Here is an 18,475-nt window from a genome sequence, read left to right on the forward strand (position 1 = left end):
GGTATTCCAGGAAAATAACTTTTTTTGATATATATCAACTGGCTCCAGAAAGTTAAACAGATTTGTAAATTACTTCTATTAAAAAATCTTAATCCTTTTCAGTAGTTACGAGCTTCTGAAGTTTAGGTTGTTCTTTTCTGTCTAAGTGCTCTCTGATGACGTGTCTCGGGAACTGTCCAGTTTAGAAGAGGTTTGCTATGGGGATTTGCTTCTAAACTGGGCATTTCCCGAGACACGTGTCGTCAGAGAGCACTTAGACAGAAAAGAACAACCTTAACTTCAGAAGCTCATAAGTACTGAAAGGATTAAAAAAAAATTTATAGAAGTAATTTACAAATCTGTTTAACTTTCTGGAGCCAGTTGATATATAAAAAAAAAAGTTTTTCCCTGGATAACCCCTTTAAACCTCTTGCATATAGTTTGGTTCAACAACAAGGATGTGATGATGGACGCTTAGTTTTGAACATTCTCATATTTTAATTTTTTTTTTCTTATTCCAGGTCAGAAAAAGAGAAGGAAAGACAAGAAGAAGCAGCAGAAATCAAATGACAAGATGGAGGCTGAGCCGGGTCATGTGATCGACAAGAGCTTCCTGTGCTGTGAGCACCACAGAGCCGTGATCTCCGGACTGTCGCTCCTTCACAATCCCGGAGTGACCCCAGGTATTATTCATGGCTCCGGTTGGGACCTTGGGTGGATGTCCTGTCCCCTGAACCTCCTTACAGCCGCCTCCATATCCAAAATGGAATTTTTGCAAACTTTGTGAGGTCCTGGCTGCTGATAATCACTTCGCTCGCTTCATGTTAGTGACATAAATGTACATCCTGGTTCTCTGACATACATTTATGGGTCGTCTAGGGCAGTGGTCTCCAACCTGTGGACCTCCAGGTGTTGCAAAACTACAACTCCCAGCATGCCCGGACAGCCGTTGGCTGTCCGGGCATGCTGGGAGTTGTAGTTTTGCAACACCTGGAGGTCCGCAGATTGGAGGCCACTGGTCTAGGGGTTAATCGGAGTTCGGAGTTCTGTTGTTTTTTTTCATTTTATTTTATACAGGTCTAGTAATAGATTTTGTTGGTGCGAAATCTTCTCTTAAAGGCCAGTAGGGGTGTGAATTGGCAAGGGGGTGATTTGAACTTTTAATATGGAAGAGGTTAAAGGGGTATTCCAGGCAAAAACATTTTTTTTTTTTATATATCAACTGGCTCCGGAAAGTTAACAGATTGTAAATTACTTCTTCTATTAAAAAAATCTTAATCCTTCCAATAGTTAATAGCTTCTGAAGTTGAGTTGTTTTTTTTCTGTCTAACTGCTTTCTGATGACTCACGTCCCGGAAGCTGTCCAGCTCCTATGGGGATATTCTCCCATCATGCACAGCTCCCGTGACGTGACATCATCATTGAATAGTTAGACAGAAAACTTCAGAAGCTAATAACTATTGGAAGGATTAAGATTTTTTAATAGAAGTAATTTACAAATCTGTTTAACTTTCCGGAGCCAGTTGATATATAAAAAAAAGTTTTTGCCTGGAATACCCCTTTAATGTGTGTATTTTTAAACTTTTAATAAAACATTTTTATTTTTTTAATACACTTTATTAGACTTTTAGGAGGAATCATTAGATTCCTCATACAGATGAATAGAGTTCTATTGAACTCCATTGATCTGTGTGCTCTGTGATCCATTGATAGAGACTAGTCCAGCCAGGATCTATCAATGACAGAGCCACGGGACAACAGGGAACAGAGGTAAGCCCTCTGGCTACCTCTATAGTGGATCCCCCCCCGCGATCAAGCTGCGGGGGGGGGGGGGGGGGCGATCCACCCCACTAGCCCACCAGGGAGCATTTACATGTCCCTTTAGATGCCGCTGTCAGCTTTGACAGCGGCGATATAAATGGGTTAATAGCCGCCGTAGCGATCGCCGCATGCTAGCTATTTGCATAGGCCCCCGGCTACTGAAATCAGCGGGGGGCTGCACAGTTCGGAGCGGGCAGGAGTCGGGAGCCTTCTCCATACAGACTGCTGAGCGCCGCCGTGCTTGTCAGGTCCGGTTCTGCTTGCACGAGCGAGAAAAATTAACCTGCCCGGAACTGCATTTCCCGGGCGTCGGAGATACGAATTCCATATCCTTGTTTTGAATCGATACAATATCTCCAAATGAAAAATCGCGATAATTTTTTTTTTTTCTTACGCCCCTACAGGCCAACAGTTATCGGTATTGGTAGTGGGGCTCGGAGGAGGGAGCCTGTCACTTTTTATCCACGACTATTTCTTGGGTCACAAGTTGAAGCTGTGGAAATCGATCCTGCGGTGCTGGATGTTGCCTGTCACTGGTTCGGGTTCTCTCTAGACGACCGTGTGAAGGTTCATCTCGCTGACGGTTTGGCGCACATCAAGGATCTGGTGGAAAAAGGTAAAGAGATTTCTTATTTCCGCTGTATTGTAGCTGAAGCTTCTGCACTTGTGGATCTCAGGTTCCTCATCTCCTGGGCAGAGTGAAGGGCCGGGTTCACACCACGTTTTTGCTATACAGTTCCCGTATACGGTTTCACGTTAAAAATCGTACGGGACCTTACAGAAAACCGTATGCATTGACTTAACATCGTAAACCGTATGTCAATTGCATAATCCGGTTCTGTCCGTTTTGCTTCTTATACTGTTTTGTCAGTTTTTTTCCCCCCTACTTAAAACCGTAGACTAACACGTTTTTTTGGTCCGGTGGAAATAACTGTATTAAACCGTATAGGTTTTTTTTTTTTTTTTTTTACATGGGAGTCATTGGGAACCGTAATGTGTGTACGGCTCCATCCGGTTTTCACTGTACGGTTTTTGACTTTGCACAGTTTTTTTTTATTATTTCTTGGAATTTCAATCAAACAAGTGAAGCTTTATTCAAAATATAGAGAAAAGTTAAAGGGGTATTCTGGGCAAAAACATCTTCTCCCCTATCGAAAGGACAGGGGATAAGATGTCTGATCGCGGGGGCCCGCCGCTGGGACCCCCCCCACGATCTTTCTGCAGCAGCCCGCATTCTATGCGTAGCTGCGTCTGAAGTTGAATGAATGGAGGGGGCGTGGGGTCACGTCACGTCCAGTCTCTGAAGCTCGGCAGTTTTCGAAACTTCAGACGCAGCTACGCGTAGAATGCGGGCTGCTGCAGGGAGATTACGGGGGGTCCCAGCAGCGGGCCCCCGCAATCAGACATCTTATCCTCTATCCTTTCGATAGGGGATAAGATTATTTTTTTTTGCCCGAATACCCCTTTAAAAACGTATTTGGTATTTTTCTTAAAAAACAGATGCAACGGTTTTTAATCGTATACGGGTTGAAATTTGTACACACGTTTTGATACAGTTTAGTCCGGTTTTGAGGAATCCGTTTTTCATCCAAAAACCTGATACGGGAACTGTAGAGCAAAAACGTGGTGTGAATGCAGCCTGACAAAGAACATGTCTTGTCCTGCATATACACAAACATTCCATTGATCTAGTTCTCTGCTTCATTTCTCCTGTGGTGGCGCTGCAGGGAGATTTAAAGGGTACCTCTTATGATCTTGTTACATTTTATAATTCTCCCAGGTCACTGCCCCCATCATGATAAACCACCCCCTGCCTTTTATTTTAATTTTTTAGTTTTCTACCTTGATATTATTCTGTATTTTCTGCTCAGTCAGACTCACAGACTGGGAAGGGGCGTTCCCCAGAAGGCGTGACATCATCTGAAGCCATACAGGGGAGAACTTCCTCCCTCACTCTGCTACACACAGCCCAGAGCAGTTCAGTGTGAGATGAGCTATGATTGGCTAAGGCTGCACTCTGGATTTTGAACATTTGCCAGGCCAGCAGGAGTCCATAGTCTGTTCCGGGGGGGGGGGGGGAGACAAGTAGGGAAGACCCCTAGTGGCAGCTTTTTTAAACACAAATAAAATCTTTAGAAAGATCTTTTTATTTGCCATGAGGAGTGCAATAGCAACATTTTTAGTTTTAATGTCCGTGCCCATTCTTGGGTATCTCCATAGACTTTGCATGGAGGAAGATTTGGGGGGGGGGGGTCCTATAGGTCAGGATTTTTTTATCCCAGTGTTTCCCAACCAGGGTGCGTCCAGCTGTTGCAAAACTACAACTCCCAGCATGCCCGGACAGCCGTTGGCTGTCCGGGCATGCTGGGGGTTGTAGTTTTTGCTACATCTGGAGGCACCTCAGTTGGGAAACTCTGCTCTATCCTATGGATTGGGGGATACATTTTTTTTTTTTTTTTGGGCTCGAATGTCCCTTTTTTATATTGTTCAGACAGTGGAATTTAAAAGGTTAAGCGCAAGTAACTGCCCGCTCAGCCAATCCGAGACAGGACCACTGTCGAATCCAGTGATTGGCTGAGAGGGCTTTCACTTACACTTGTCTTGGAAGGTGGGAACCTAGGCACGCCAAGGATGGGTAAGTAGCTGGGGTCCCATTTAAGAGAGCGTTGGGGCTTTCAGTAGTCAGACCCCTCGTGATCAGACACTTAGGATGGGGCCAAACTTTACTTCCCCAGAGTACCCCTTTTAAGGACAAAAACAATCAACTACTGTAATAACAAGATGGAACCCGGCCACAGCCAAACTAACCTTAAAGGGTCACTCCGCCCCCTGCGATCTCTGCTGCGGCACCCTAGACATCCGGTGCACGGAGCGAACTTTGCTCCGTACCGGATGACTGGCGATGCGGGGGCGGAGGCTCGCAATAATACACCTAAGCTCGGGGTAAGAAACCCCTACTGCTTACCCCTAAAATATAACTTTTATTGAGTGCTAATAAAATGTCCCAAAAATGAAACTTTAAAACTGATACCAGGTGTACCTAGTGCTTATAACATCAAGGTTAAGGGAATAGTCTCCTCTATTTCTCCAAAGATAGCCCTGCAGTGGCTGATTGTATATAGGGTGACACACTGGTACCGCTTAAAAACAAAAAAAAAAATTTGCCGCCTCTACATGTTTCGCCGCCTCTGCGGCTTTCTCAAGAGGCAATGGTGGCAATGGCTCGCAATGTCACTGTCAAACCCCATAGACTTGCATTGAGGGGGCGTGGCTGTGACTTCACGAGCCTCCTTTGCTGCACCCGATACGCTAAACGTTATTGGGTATAAGATCTCTAGGGGCAGAGTACCCCTTTAAACATTTTTCCATGCAGCGCCCCTAGAGGCAGAAACGCAAATTTCTCTTCTTTTATAAATTTCATTCTCAGTATTTGAATTGTATCCCAGGATTTGCTTGTCTTCGGGGGAGACTGGAGAACTTAGAGATTCTCAGATCAGCCTATCGTGACGGTCTAAATCTTATATATAGGTTGAATGTTATATTATTTATCATTATAAAGGACATTTCCCATATTACTTTTTCTTTAGAATTTTTCTGGGGGGAAAAAATGGCAAAAGGTCCCCCCCCCCCCCCCCCCGTTTCTTTTTTCCAGGCCTTTCCATCTCTAATGATAACCCAAAATTGTTCAAATCTGTATGTAGATTAAAGGGGTTAACCAGAAAACAGAGATAATTTCTTTCAAAAAACAGCTCCATGTCTGTCCCCAGGTTGGGTGTGGTATTACAACTTGGCTCCATTCACTTCAATGGAACTGAGCTGCAGACCCACACCCAACGTGGAGATACAGGGAGCGTTTAAAAAAAAGAAATTAGCTCTGTTTGTCTATTCCTGCATAACTCCTTTAAATTTATATATCGGCCGTAAAACAGTGTTCAAAGCAGAAAATACTCTTAAAGGGGTACTCCAGTGGAAAACTTTTTCTTTTTTAAATCAACTGGTGCCAGAAAGTTACAGATTTGTAAATGACTTCTATTAAAATTTTTTAATCCTTCCAGTACTTATTAGCTGCTGAATACTACATAGGAAATTATTTTCTTTTTGGAACACAGTGCTCTCTACTGACATCATGACCACAGTGCTCTCTGCTGACATCAGGAGCACAGTGCTCTCTGCTGACATCTCTGTCCATTTTAGGAACTGTCCAGAGTAGGAGATAATCCCCATAGCAAACATATGCTGCTCTGGACAGTTCTTAAAATGGACGGAGATGTCAGCAGAGAGCACTGTGCTCGTGATGTCAGCAGAGAGCTCTGTGTTCCAAAAAGAAAATAATTTCCTAGTATTCAGCAGCTAATAAGTACTGGAAGGATTCTTTTTTTATATGTATATATATATATCTCTATCTCTCTATCTCTCTATCTCTCTATCTCTCTATCTCTCTATCTCTCTATCTCTCTATCTCTCTCTCTCTCTCTCTCTCTCTCTCTATCTCTCTCTCTATCTCTCTCTCTATCTCTCTCTCTATCTCTCTCTCTATCTCTCTCTCTATCTCTCTCTCTATCTCTCTCTCTATCTCTATCTCTCTATCTCTATCTCTCTATCTCTATCTCTCTATCTCTATCTCTCTATCTCTCTCTCTCTATCTCTCTCTCTCTATCTCTCTCTCTCTATCTCTCTCTCTCTATCTCTCTCTCTCTATCTCTCTCTCTCTATCTCTCTCTCTATCTCTATCTCTATCTCTATCTCTATCTCTATATCTATCTCTAATCCTCGGCTCCAGAAAGTTAAACAGATTTGTAAATGACTTCTATTAAAAAATCTTAATCCTTTCAGTACTTATGAGCTTCTGAAGTTAAGGTTGTTCTTTTCTGTCTAAATCCTCTCTGATGACGCGTGTCTCGGGAACCGCCCAGTTTAGAAGAGGTTTGCTATGGGGATTTGCTTCTAAACTGGGCGTTTCCCGAGACAGGTGTCATCAGAGAGCACTTAGACAGAAAAGAACTCAACTTCAGCAGCTCATAAGTACTGAAAAGATTAAGATTTTTTAATAGAAGTAATTTTCAAATCTGTTTAACTTTCTGGCACCAGTTGATTTGAAAAAAAAAAGTTTTCCACCACAGTACCCCTTTAAGGGGTACTCCACTGCCCCAGCATCTGGAACATTTTAGTTCCGAACGCTGGGTGCGGGGGTTGTGACGTCACGGCCACGCCCCTCAATGCAAGTCTATGGGAGGGGGCGTGGCAAATGTTCCGAACATTGGGGCAGTGGAGTATCCCTTTTTTAATTGCGTGTTTTTATTTTATTTTCCCTGTAGGAAGAGCCCGCCATGATGTGGTGATTTTTGACGTGGACAGTAAGGACAGCAGCCTCGGGATGAGCTGCCCCCCTCCAGCTTTTGTAGAAAAGAGATTTTTACAGGACGTCCACAAGATCTTACAGGATGATGGTAAGGAGAATAACTTCTTCAGCTCCTCCGGACCGCGCCAAAGATTTATAACAAGACAGAGGACGCTTCTCTCTTCTTCTTTTTCCTGATCGGTGAAGGTCTCAGCACTTGGAACCTGATCATTAGATAGTCTAGGGTTCCCTTTCCCAGAAACTGATCGATCACAAATTTAGGACTAGTGTTGAGCGCGACTATTCGAAATGCAAATTTTTACCGCGAAAATCGGCACTTTGCGATTTCCCGAACATTTAGAATATAGTGATATATATTCGAAATGACGAATATTAATTTTTTTATTTGAAAATTTATATGCGAATATTTTTATGCAAATATCGGCACTTCCAGATTGGACACTGATCCCTCCCTCCCATTTAGGGGAAAGATATAATCGCGCATGCGCACTATGTGAATTTCATCACTAATTTTCACACGGGGGGGGGGGGGGAAGAAACTTGGCGAATATGCAAATTTTGCAAACATAGGGCGAATATTCGTCCATATATTTGCGAATTATCGCAAATTCGAATATGGCCCCTGCCGCTCATCCCTACTTTATGACCTGTGATGTTTTTTAAAGTGACAGGTACATTTTAAACAACCCCCTTTTCTGACTGAACCACCGAGTGGTCACTGACCCTGCATGGCTCACACCTCATAAGAGTCAAAGCTTCTAGTGCGCCATTGCGTGCTCGTGAGCTGAACCCACTCCGTGTGGTGGATGCCTTTTTTTAATCCTCCAGATCAGTGTTTCCCAACCAGGGTGCTGCCAGATGTTGCCAAACTACAACTCCCAGCATGCCTGGACAGCCTCTGGCTGTCCAGGCATGCTGGGAGTTGTAGTTTTGCAACAGCTGGAGGCACCCTGGATGGGAAACACTGCTCTAGATGCTGCGATCAATAGCTATTGCAGTATGTAGAGGGTGTTGATAGTTTGCCTATGACCGTACATACTGCACTCAGGTAGAGTACGGATCTCACATCAATACATATGTCTGGCATTAACTCATTCCTCTAATGACTGTCCCGGTACAAGGATTTCTGTTTAAAGGGGTATTGCAGGAAAAAACTTTTTTTTTATATATATATATCAACTGGTTCCAGAAAGTTAAACAGATTTGTAAATTACTTCTATTAAAAAATCTTAATCCTTTCAGTACTTATGAGCTTCTGAAGTTAAGGTTGTTCTTTTCTGTCTAAGTGCTCTCTGATGACACGTGTCTCGGGAAACGCCCAGTTTAGAAGCAAATTCCCATAGCAAACCTCTTCTAAACTGGGCGGTTCCCGAGACACGTGTCATCAGAGATTACTTAGACAGAAAAGAACAACCTAAACTTCAGAAGCTCATAAATACTGAAAGGATTAAGATTTTTTAATAGAAGTAATTTACAAATCTGTTTAACTTTCTGGAGCCAGTTGATATAGATATAGATAGATATAGATATATATCAACTGGCTCCAGAAAGTTACAGATTTGTAAATTACTTCTATATATAAAAGTTTTTTCCTGGATAACCCCTTTAAATTTCCTGGGACCTTCTAATCCCATGATTTGCTCTTAGACTAGCTCGCCCTGGAGACTCATTTGTCGCAAGTCCCATATAAGTCTATGGGGCTTCCGGCAAATCCATCATGGGATCAGAAGTTGCCAGGAAACTGGCTCCTGAAAGTTAAACAGATTTATATATGACTTCTATTAAAAAAAAAAAAATTAAAAAAATCTTAATCCTTCCAATAATTATCAGCTGCTGAAGTTGAGTTGTTCTTTTCTGTCTGACAACAGTGCTCTCTGCTGACATCTCTGCTTGTCTCGGGAACTGCAGAGAGTAGAAGAGGTTTGCTATGGGGATTTGCTTCTAAACTGGGCGGTTCCCGAGACAGGTGTCATCAGAGAGCACTTAGGCAGAAAAGGACAACTCCACTTCAGCAGCTCATAAGTACTGAAAGGATTAAGATTTTTTATTGTAAGTAATTTCCAAATCTGTTTAACTTTCTGGAGCCAGTTGAGAGGTAGAGAGAGAGAGAGGTAGAGAGAGAGAGAGGTAGAGAGAGAGAGAGGTAGAGAGAGAGAGGTAGAGAGAGAGAGAGAGAGGTAGAGAGAGGTAGAGAGAGAGAGAGGTAGAGAGAGAGAGGTAGAGAGAGAGAGGTAGAGAGAGAGAGGTGTATATATATGGAGAGGGCGTATATATATTTTTATATATATATATATATATATTTATTCCTGGATAACCCCTTTAAAGGGGTACTTTGGTGCTCTGAGTCGGAAGCCGTGATCATGATGTCACAGTCATGCCCCTTTGTGATGTCACGGCCACGCCCTCTCCATTCATGTCTATGGGAGAGTGTGGCTGTGACGTGTTGGCCGACTTGTCCTCTCCCATAGACTTGATTTGGAGGGGACATGGCCGTCACATCACGACCACTTCCACAGGAACCCAATGTTTTAGAACTCTAGGTGCTGCGAGAAATTGCAGGGGGACCCAGCAGCGGGACCCCCGAGATCAGACATCTTATCCCCGATCCTTTGGGTAAGATGTTTAGCAGCGAAGTACCCCGTTAGCAGAAATCCTTGCACCGGGACAGTCATTAGAGGCACACTTTCATAACAATATATATATATAATAGTTATAGGTTTAATAATGTTTAATAATGTATAATATATAATAAATAATATGAAATAGAAAAAACTTAATAACAATAATAAAATATATGTTGTTGTTCTTATCAATAATGTTGTACATTTTCAAAAGTACTAAAACATATAAACGACCTGAGTGATTAAAATAACATGTTTGTTTTACCGCACAGTGAACGCCGTGTAAACGAAACCTGAAAACTTGCAATTTTTTTCCCCCCGCCTTTAACGCCTTAATGACCACGGACGTAAATGTACATCCTGGTGCGGAGGTATTTTGCGCACCAGGACATACATGACCGCGAGCAGTGCTCGCGTCATGCATTGCAGGTCCCGGTAATGGCGACCATCAGCAATTGCGCTGATGTCCACCATTAACCCCTCAGATGCCGTGATCAATACAGTGACACCCCCCCCCCCCCCCCCCCCGACCTACGATGGCCCCGACATACGATAATTTCAACATACGATGGCCTCTCAGAGGCAGCATCAACATATGATGCTTTTGTATGTCTGGGCCATCGCATAAACGACTATACGGCAGCGCAGACGGCTTCATCTGCCCCCGGATAGCCATTTACGATGCCCCGTGTGGTCCGCTGACGATCACTTACCTGTCCTCGGGGCTCCGGCACGTCCTCTTCGGGATCCCCTGCATCGTTGACGCTCTCCATCGTCGTCATCACGTCGCTGCGCACGCCGTCCCGTCATCCAATAGGAGCGGTGTGCGTAGCGACGTGATGGCGGCGACGGAGAGCGAGGATGCCGGGGAAGCAGAGGCCTTGCCAGAGCGTCGGGGACACCATGGGGACGCGGCGACAGAGATGGACGGCGACATCCAGGGCAGCGGTGACGGTCCGGAGCGGAGGGGACAGGTGAGTATAACCTCCAATACCAGTGGTCTTCAACCTGTGGACCTCCAGATGTTGCAAAACTACAACTCCAGCATGCCCGGACAGCCAACGGCTGTCCGGGCATGCTGGGTGTTGTAGTTTTGCAACATCTGGAGGTCCGCAGGTTGTAGACCACTGTCCTATACTTTACATTGCACGGATCCCTCAACATACGATGGTTTCAACAAACAATGGTCCATTAGGAACGGATTACCATCGTATGTTGAGGGACCACTGTACAGATCACAGCATCTGTGGCAATGCGCAAGTTTTAAATAGATGAACGGATTGCCTGCGGCACTGCCGCGGGGATCCGATCTTCTAAAGTGGCGGCCGGAGGTCCCCTCACCTGCCTCTGGCTGTCTCCTGGGGTCTTCTGCTGTGGTCTGTGCCCTATACATAGCACTGAATAGGGAGACATAGGGGGAGATTCATCAAAACCTGTGCAGAGGAAGAGTGGTGCAGTTGCCCATAGCAACCAATCAGATTGCTTCTTTCATTTTCCACAGGCCTCTTTAGAGGCCTGTGGAAAATGAAAGAAGCAATCTGATTGGTTGCTATGGGCAACTGCACTACTCTTCCTCTACACAGGTTTTGATAAATCTCCCCAATAAAGTGTAAAAAAAATAAAAAGTTTAAAATTGTAAAAAAAAGTGAAAAATCTGCTCCCCCCCAATAAAAATGGAAATTGTCCCTTTCTCCCATTTTACCCCCAAAAAGCATAAAAAAAGAAATAAAATTAAAGGAGTACTCCGGCGCGCACTTTTCTCATTTTATCCCGTCCGGGCTGCAAAATGAAAGAAAACAAACTCTCTCTTACCTGCCAACGAGCCCCCGGAGCTCCGGTACAGGCGTTCGGTCCCCGGGCTGTATTCTTCTTACTTCCTGTTAGCCGGAGCTTCAGCCTATCACCGGCCGCAGCGATGTCCCGCCTCTGCTGGTGATAGGCTGAAGCTCCATGTGACGTGCCGGGCCAACAGGAAGTGAGAAGAATACAGCCCGGGGACCGAACACCTGTACCGGAGCTCCGGGGGCTCGTTGGCAGGTAAGAGAGAGTGCGTTTTCTTTTATTTTGCAGCCCGGACAGGATAAAAGGAAAAAAGTGCGCGCCGGAGTACTCCTTTAATAAACCTAGTTGGTATCGCCGCGTGCATAAATGTCCGAAGTAGCAAAATTATAATGTTAATGATCCTGTACGGTGAACGGCGTAAATGTAAAGAATAAAAGTTTTTTTGTATAACTTTATTCCAAACATTTTTTTAATAAGTGATTTCAAAGTTTCATATACGCGAATTTGGGGTATTGATAAAGTACAGATCACGGCGCTCATACCGCCCCCATATACGGAATTTTTTTTATAGGTGGATAAAATGGGGTGATTTTTAAACATACTGATTTTGTACAAAAAGTTAGATTTTTTTTTATTTGACTTTTTATTTTTATTTTTTTTAGCGATGCCCATGATTACATACTTTTCTATTATTGTATCATTTTAATCGTATTGACCCACACAATAAAGAACGCGTGTCATTTTTACCGTAAAGTGTACAGTGTGAAAACAAAACTCTCCCAAATTTTCTAAATTGTGGTTTTCATTTAAATTTCCTCCCTAAAAAAATAAAAAAAATAAAAATAAAGGATAAAATAAAATAGTTTTTGGTTCGCCGTATATTTTATGGTAAAATGAGTGATGTCATTAGAAAGTACAACTGGTCATGCAAAAAACAAGCCCTTATATGGGTCTGTGGACAGAAATATAAGAGTTATGAATTTTAGAGGGTGAGGAGGAAAAAATGAAAAGGCAAATTTAAAAAAATTGTCCTGGTCCTTCAAAGGGGTACTCCGGTGGAAAACTTTATTTTTTAATTATTTTAAATCAACTGATGCCAGAAAGTTAAACAGATTTGTAAATTACTTCTATTAAAAATTCTTAATCCTTCCAGTACTTATCAGCTGCTGTATGCTCCAGAGGAAATTGTTTTCTTTTTGGATTTTTTTTTTGTCACGACCGCACTGCTCTCTGCTGACACCTCTGTCCTTGTCAGGAACTGTCCAGAACAGGAGAAATTCCCCATAGCAAACATATGCTGCTATGGACAGAGATGTCACCAGAGAGCACTGTGGTTGTGACAGAAAAGAAATCCCAAAAGAAAACAACTTCCTGTGGAGCATACAGCCTCTAATAAGTACTGGAAGGATTAAGATATTTTTTTTATAGAAGTAATTTATAAATCTGTTTAACTTTCTGGCACCAGTTGATCTTAAAAAAAGAAAAAAAAAAACACTTCCACCGGAGTAACCCTTTAAGGTTAAAAATGGGCTTGGTCCTTTTAGGAGTTAAATGCCTTTAATGTCACTATGGGGTTAAAGGGGCACTCTACCGGAAAACATCTTATCCCCTATTCAAAGGATAGGGGATAAGATGTTTTTGGTAGAGTGCCCCTTTAAGCGTGTGTCTTTCTAGAATGATTGTTGCTCAGTAACGTTACCGTTTTGGTGACCTCACCGCTCCCACCTTCTTCCCGTTACAGGACTCTTCATTGTGAACCTTGTGTGCCGGGACCCTGTCTTAAAGGGACAGGTCATCAATACTATCCGTGATGTTTTCCCTCTAATTTATGTGCAAAAGATCGAGGACGAGGTGAACGAAATCCTGTTCTGCCGCAAGGTTTCGGGTCCGAGTCGGGAAATCTCAAACATAATAGAGTCTGCGAGAAGCTTAGAGAGGCAGCTGAGGAGACCGGGCGCGCTCTGGGACGAGACGTTCCTTCTGGCCGACATGATGAAGTCGGTGCGGATCGTCTGAGAGTCTGGAAAAACGATAGGGAAGAAATCTACGTAATGTGGACACGGAGGCGGGAACACGATGTGTATATAAGGCCAAAATCTCCAATTTAGGGAAAACTATTTATAATAAATGGACTCGTGGTCTTGTGTGATATCGTGTCTGTACTTGTTCTAGATATTCCGTCCCTGTAAAAAGTCATAAATTACAGAATATATATTCTATTAATTTATTTATTTATTATTATTTTATATATAATATTTTATTACTGGTATTTTTGAAAAAAAAAATTCATATACATTAGTCAGCGTTTCACAATCAGGGTGCCGCCAGCTGTTGCAAAACTACAACTCCCAGCATGCCCAGACAGTTGTAGTTTTGCAATAGCAGGAGGCGCCTTGATGGGGAAACACGGGTTTAGACAGAATTGCCTGCGCTTGGCAGAAGATAAAATGATCCTCTACTGATCAAACACTTTCCTTCTCCACTATTCGGACACAGGTGGGGGCTTCATTACATACCCCCCCCCCCCCCCCTCATTACATACCATCTCCCCTCATTACATACCCCCCCCCCCCCTCATTACATACCATCTCCCCTCATTACATACCCCCCCCCCCCTCATTACATACCATCTCCCCTCATTACATACCCCCCCCCTCATTACATACCCCCCCCCCTCTCTTCATTATGCCGCTCCCCCCCATTTTAATGATAATTCCAGGGTCTGTTCAGGATCGATGGCGGTTGGAGTATAAAGTAGTGCTGGGTGGTGTAGCGGTTCATACCAAATACCGGAGTGTTTTTCTGTTTTACAATACCAATTTTTTCCATATACTGCAATATCGGTCGTGCTCCATTTGAAGGGGGGGGGGGGGGCTGGGTGGAGGAAAAGCAGAGCAGCGCCCGCGGGTCATATATGATTAGTTCCCCAGCCCGGGGGGATGTTGGATTGGTTGGTAATAGAGATGAGCGAACTTACAGTAAATTTGATTCGTCACGAACTTCTCGGCTCAGCAGTTGATGACTTTTCCTGCATAAATTAGTTCAGGTTTCAGGTGCTCCCGTGGGCTGGAAAAGGTGGATACAGTCCTAGCAGACTCTTTCTTAGGACTGTCTCCACCTTTTCCAGCCCACCGTAGCACCTGAAAGCTGAACTAATTTATGCAGGAAAAGTCATCAACTGCCGAGCCGAGAAGTTCGTGACGAATCGAATTTACTGTAAGTTCGCTCATCTCTAGTTGGGAATGAGTGAAAAAAATAAATACCATTAAACACCATGAAATGGCCATAATTTGGATAATACCGTAATATCCATTTTGGGTAATACCGCCCAGCACTAGTATAAAGGCCTTAGGGTGAGCTCTTCAATCCTGCCCCTGCTGTGGCAAAATGTATTCTATGGAGAGAAAGATAGAGCAGAGCTCCTCATAGGGCAATACGTTTGGAACAATGTAAATATGTATAAGGTGAGGCAGTCAAACAAGTAAGTAGTCTCGCTCACCTTGTACTGTTGTGTATATAGACACAACAGCAATAAGCGCGTGGTTCAAAGTAATGGTGGAGCAGCTTCCTGGAATCGGCAGCAGGTGAAACCTGTCCGAGGTATATGATGCAAGTACTGGTGCTAGGCAGGAAAAGTACCAGGTTCTATAGCGCAATCCACCACTCAGGCAACTTCTTGGGATAAAAGGTTCGATTTATTTAGCCAAAAACATAACGCGTTGCGAAGGTTTAGACCCTCTTCGTCAGATGTACAGGCAATGTAACATTGCAACGCATTGCCTGTACATCTGATGAAGAGGGTCTAAACCTTCGCAACGCGTTATGTTTTTGGCTAAATAAATCGAACCTTTTATCCCAAGAAGTTGCCTGAGTGGTGGATTGCGCTATAGAACCTGGTACTTTTCCTGCCTAGCACCAGTACCTGCTGTGGCAAAACACACTGCCCCCTGCTGGTGTTAGGATCTAGTGAGCCATTGCATATGACGGTCAGTTGTATGTTTAACCCTTTCCTTTTTCCTGGCTATGATGGTGCTGCTGCTGTTTCTTGCTTTTCTGTTCATGCAGCAAACACAGTGTGACCATAACCTTCCCTCTCGCTTGTGCCTTTTATAGTAGTGTACTGTGTAAATCATCCCCCCCCCCCCCCCCCCCCAGCACAGGGCAGGTCTGTTTTGTCCAGTGCACTTTTTTCTTTCACCCCTATGTCTTGGCATATTAAAGAGGAGTATGTTCCTTGATTGGCCAGAGAAGTAAGGGAAAGGAAGTCCATGTATGTGTACTATTGGCATACTGCCTAGCTCTGGTCCCACCCCCTAAAATGGAGAGAATGAGAAATAGCTGTGCATATTTTAATGCCTCCACTGCTGCTATTGAGCCCATGAGAGTCCCCTAAAATCATCTTGTCAGCACTCTAAGGCCGATTCACATGGCAGAATTTCTGCACTGAATTCTGCATGAATTTATAGCCAATTCACTGGAGAAATTCTGCTGTGTGAAGGGAACAGTGGAATCCCATAGAAGTGTATTGGCTATAAATCCATGCAGAATTTTCATGGCATGTGAACATAGTCTTAAGGGTTAAACTAACATTTATGCAGGCTTTAAAAAAAAAAAAAAAAAAAAACAGGAATGCTTTAAAGGAGTAGTCCAGTGGTGAACAACTTATACTCTATCCTAAGGATAGGGGATAAGTTTGAGATCGCGGGGGGTCCGACCGCTGGGGCACCCTGTGATCTCCCGTACGGAGCCCGACAGCCCACGGGAAGGGGGCATGTCGACCTCCGCACGAAGCGGCGGCCAACATGCCCCCTCAATACAACTCTATGGCAGAGCCAAAGCGCTGCCTTCGGCAATCTCCGGCTCTGCCATTGAGATGTATTGAGGGGGCATGTCGGACGCCGCTTCGTGCGGAGGTCGACACCCGCTATCTGGCCGGAGAGCCTGGCCCCCGTACAGAGAGATCGCAGGGGGCCCCAACAGTCGGACCCCCTGCGATCTCAAACTTATCCCCTATCCTTAGGATAGGGGATAAGTTGTTCACCACTGGACTACCCCTTTAAGGCAGTGGTCTCCAACCTGCGAACCTCCAGATGTTGCAAAACTACAACTCCCAGCATGCCCTGACAGCCAACGGCTGTCCGGGCATACTGGGAGTTGTAGTTTTGCAACATCTGGAGGTCCACAGGTTGAAGACCACTGCTTTAAGAGGTACTATGCCGAAAAGCATTTTTTAACAATATACCTAGGCTGCCTCTGTCTTATAAAAAAAAAAAACCTTTTAAAGGGGTACTCCACCCCTAGACATTTATCCCCTATCCAAAGGATAAGGGATAAGATGTCTGATGATGAGGGTCCCGTCGCTGGGGCCCCTGTGATCTCCCTGCTGCATCCGGCATTTGTTTAGAGCATTGGTTGCTGCATCGGAGGCTTGTGATGTCACAGCCACACCCCCTCTATGCAAGTCTATGGGAGGGGGCGTGATGGCCGCCATGCCCCCTCCCATAGACTTGTATTGAGGGGGTGTGGCTGTGATGTCACAAGCAGAGCCTGACCGTGACATCAGGAGCCTCCGCCCCATATTGCCAGTCATCCAGCATGGCGTGACGTTCACTCCGTGCAGCGGATGTCTCGGGTGCCACAGCCAAGACCCTTTGGATAGGGGATAAGATGTTTAGGGGCTGAGTACTTCTTTACTGCTCTCCCGTGGCCTATGGTGTGATACTCTACCGAATTCTACCTCATAGTGCAGCTTAGCATACAATTGGCCACAGTGATGGTGATTGGCTGAGCGGCAATGTGACATTTTGGGCCTTGGGCACCAGGAAGAAGACCGGGGCTGGGCCTTGACATGTCACATTGCCGCTCAGCCAATCACTGGCCAGGGTGGGACACTGCTGTGGCTGACGGTGTGCTGAGCTGCACTGTGAGGTCCCATCGGCCACAGTGGTGTCCCACCTTGGCCAGTGATTGGCTGAGCAGCAATGTGACAAATCAAGGCCGTGCCCCGGTCTTCTTCCTGGTGCCAGAGGCCTAAAATGTCACATTGCTGCTCAGCCAATCACCACCGATGTGGCCGGGTGTATGCTGAGCTGCACTGTGACATCCTGTGGCATCAGGACCAGAAATAGGATTGCCCCATAGGTACCGGGGGAGCGCAAGGTGAGAAGGAAAGGTTTACTTTTTTTTAACAAAGGCAGATTGGGTATATATAAAAAAATAAACCTTTTAAATAAAGTTGTTTTAAACTTCAACTTCTGTACTGGAGATATTGGAAACTTTTCGTACATAGATAACATTCTAAATATCTGGGTGTCTGTGGACAAATAATAAAATCCAACAAAAGAGTCAATGAATTTTATCCCACCATAAACCAAACATTGAACTACACTGCCTGAAAAGACTAAAGTGAACACTTAAACAACACATGACTAGGGTATCATCCACCTGCGCTGTGCCCCTTCTTCTTACTTACTCCCCCCATAAAAGACACGGACCACATACTTTTGGTATAAAGGCCACAGCGGCCATTTTATTCAAAAACATCATAACTTAATCCTCAAATATTAATTAACCTTTAAATAACATTAAACATACTCATGTAACATTACCTGACCACACATATCCCTATACAAACAAACTAGTGCAAATATCCTTTAACTCGACTCTACCACCTAGCCAGAGAGAGGACTTGGAGGCATCCCAAATTTTCCTCGGGTCTCCTACTTTGCCCTGGGTCGTCCCTTCCCTTAACCCCAGGGCACCGCCTTCAGAGACCCCCGCCCCTTTGGGCCTCTCCCGCAGGGTTTCACCACACGAGGCTGGGTACCGCCCCCAGCCTCACCATCCCATTCAGTGCCAACTCTCTCCAATTGTCTCCAAGTCCCCCTCTAGCTCCTGCCACCGACGGCCTCTT

At 44.5% G+C, this 18,475-nt stretch overlaps 1 protein-coding gene across 1 annotated transcript in view; it reads left to right on the forward strand.

The window, feature by feature from the left end:
* Positions 1-13,788, forward strand: part of METTL13 (methyltransferase 13, eEF1A N-terminus and K55) — a gene marked incomplete in the record, with an annotated part of 18,134 nt that extends 4,346 nt beyond the window's left edge. The window contains 5 exon segments of the mRNA XM_056528023.1: positions 501-662; positions 2,205-2,273; positions 2,276-2,416; positions 7,116-7,247; positions 13,304-13,788. Of these exon segments, the coding sequence (XP_056383998.1) occupies positions 501-662; positions 2,205-2,273; positions 2,276-2,416; positions 7,116-7,247; positions 13,304-13,578 (779 nt within the window).
* Between the last annotated feature and the right edge of the window lie 4,687 nt (positions 13,789-18,475).

This window comes from Hyla sarda, chromosome 6 (assembly GCF_029499605.1).
Source record: "Hyla sarda isolate aHylSar1 chromosome 6, aHylSar1.hap1, whole genome shotgun sequence".
Taxonomy (NCBI): Eukaryota; Metazoa; Chordata; class Amphibia; order Anura; family Hylidae; genus Hyla; species Hyla sarda.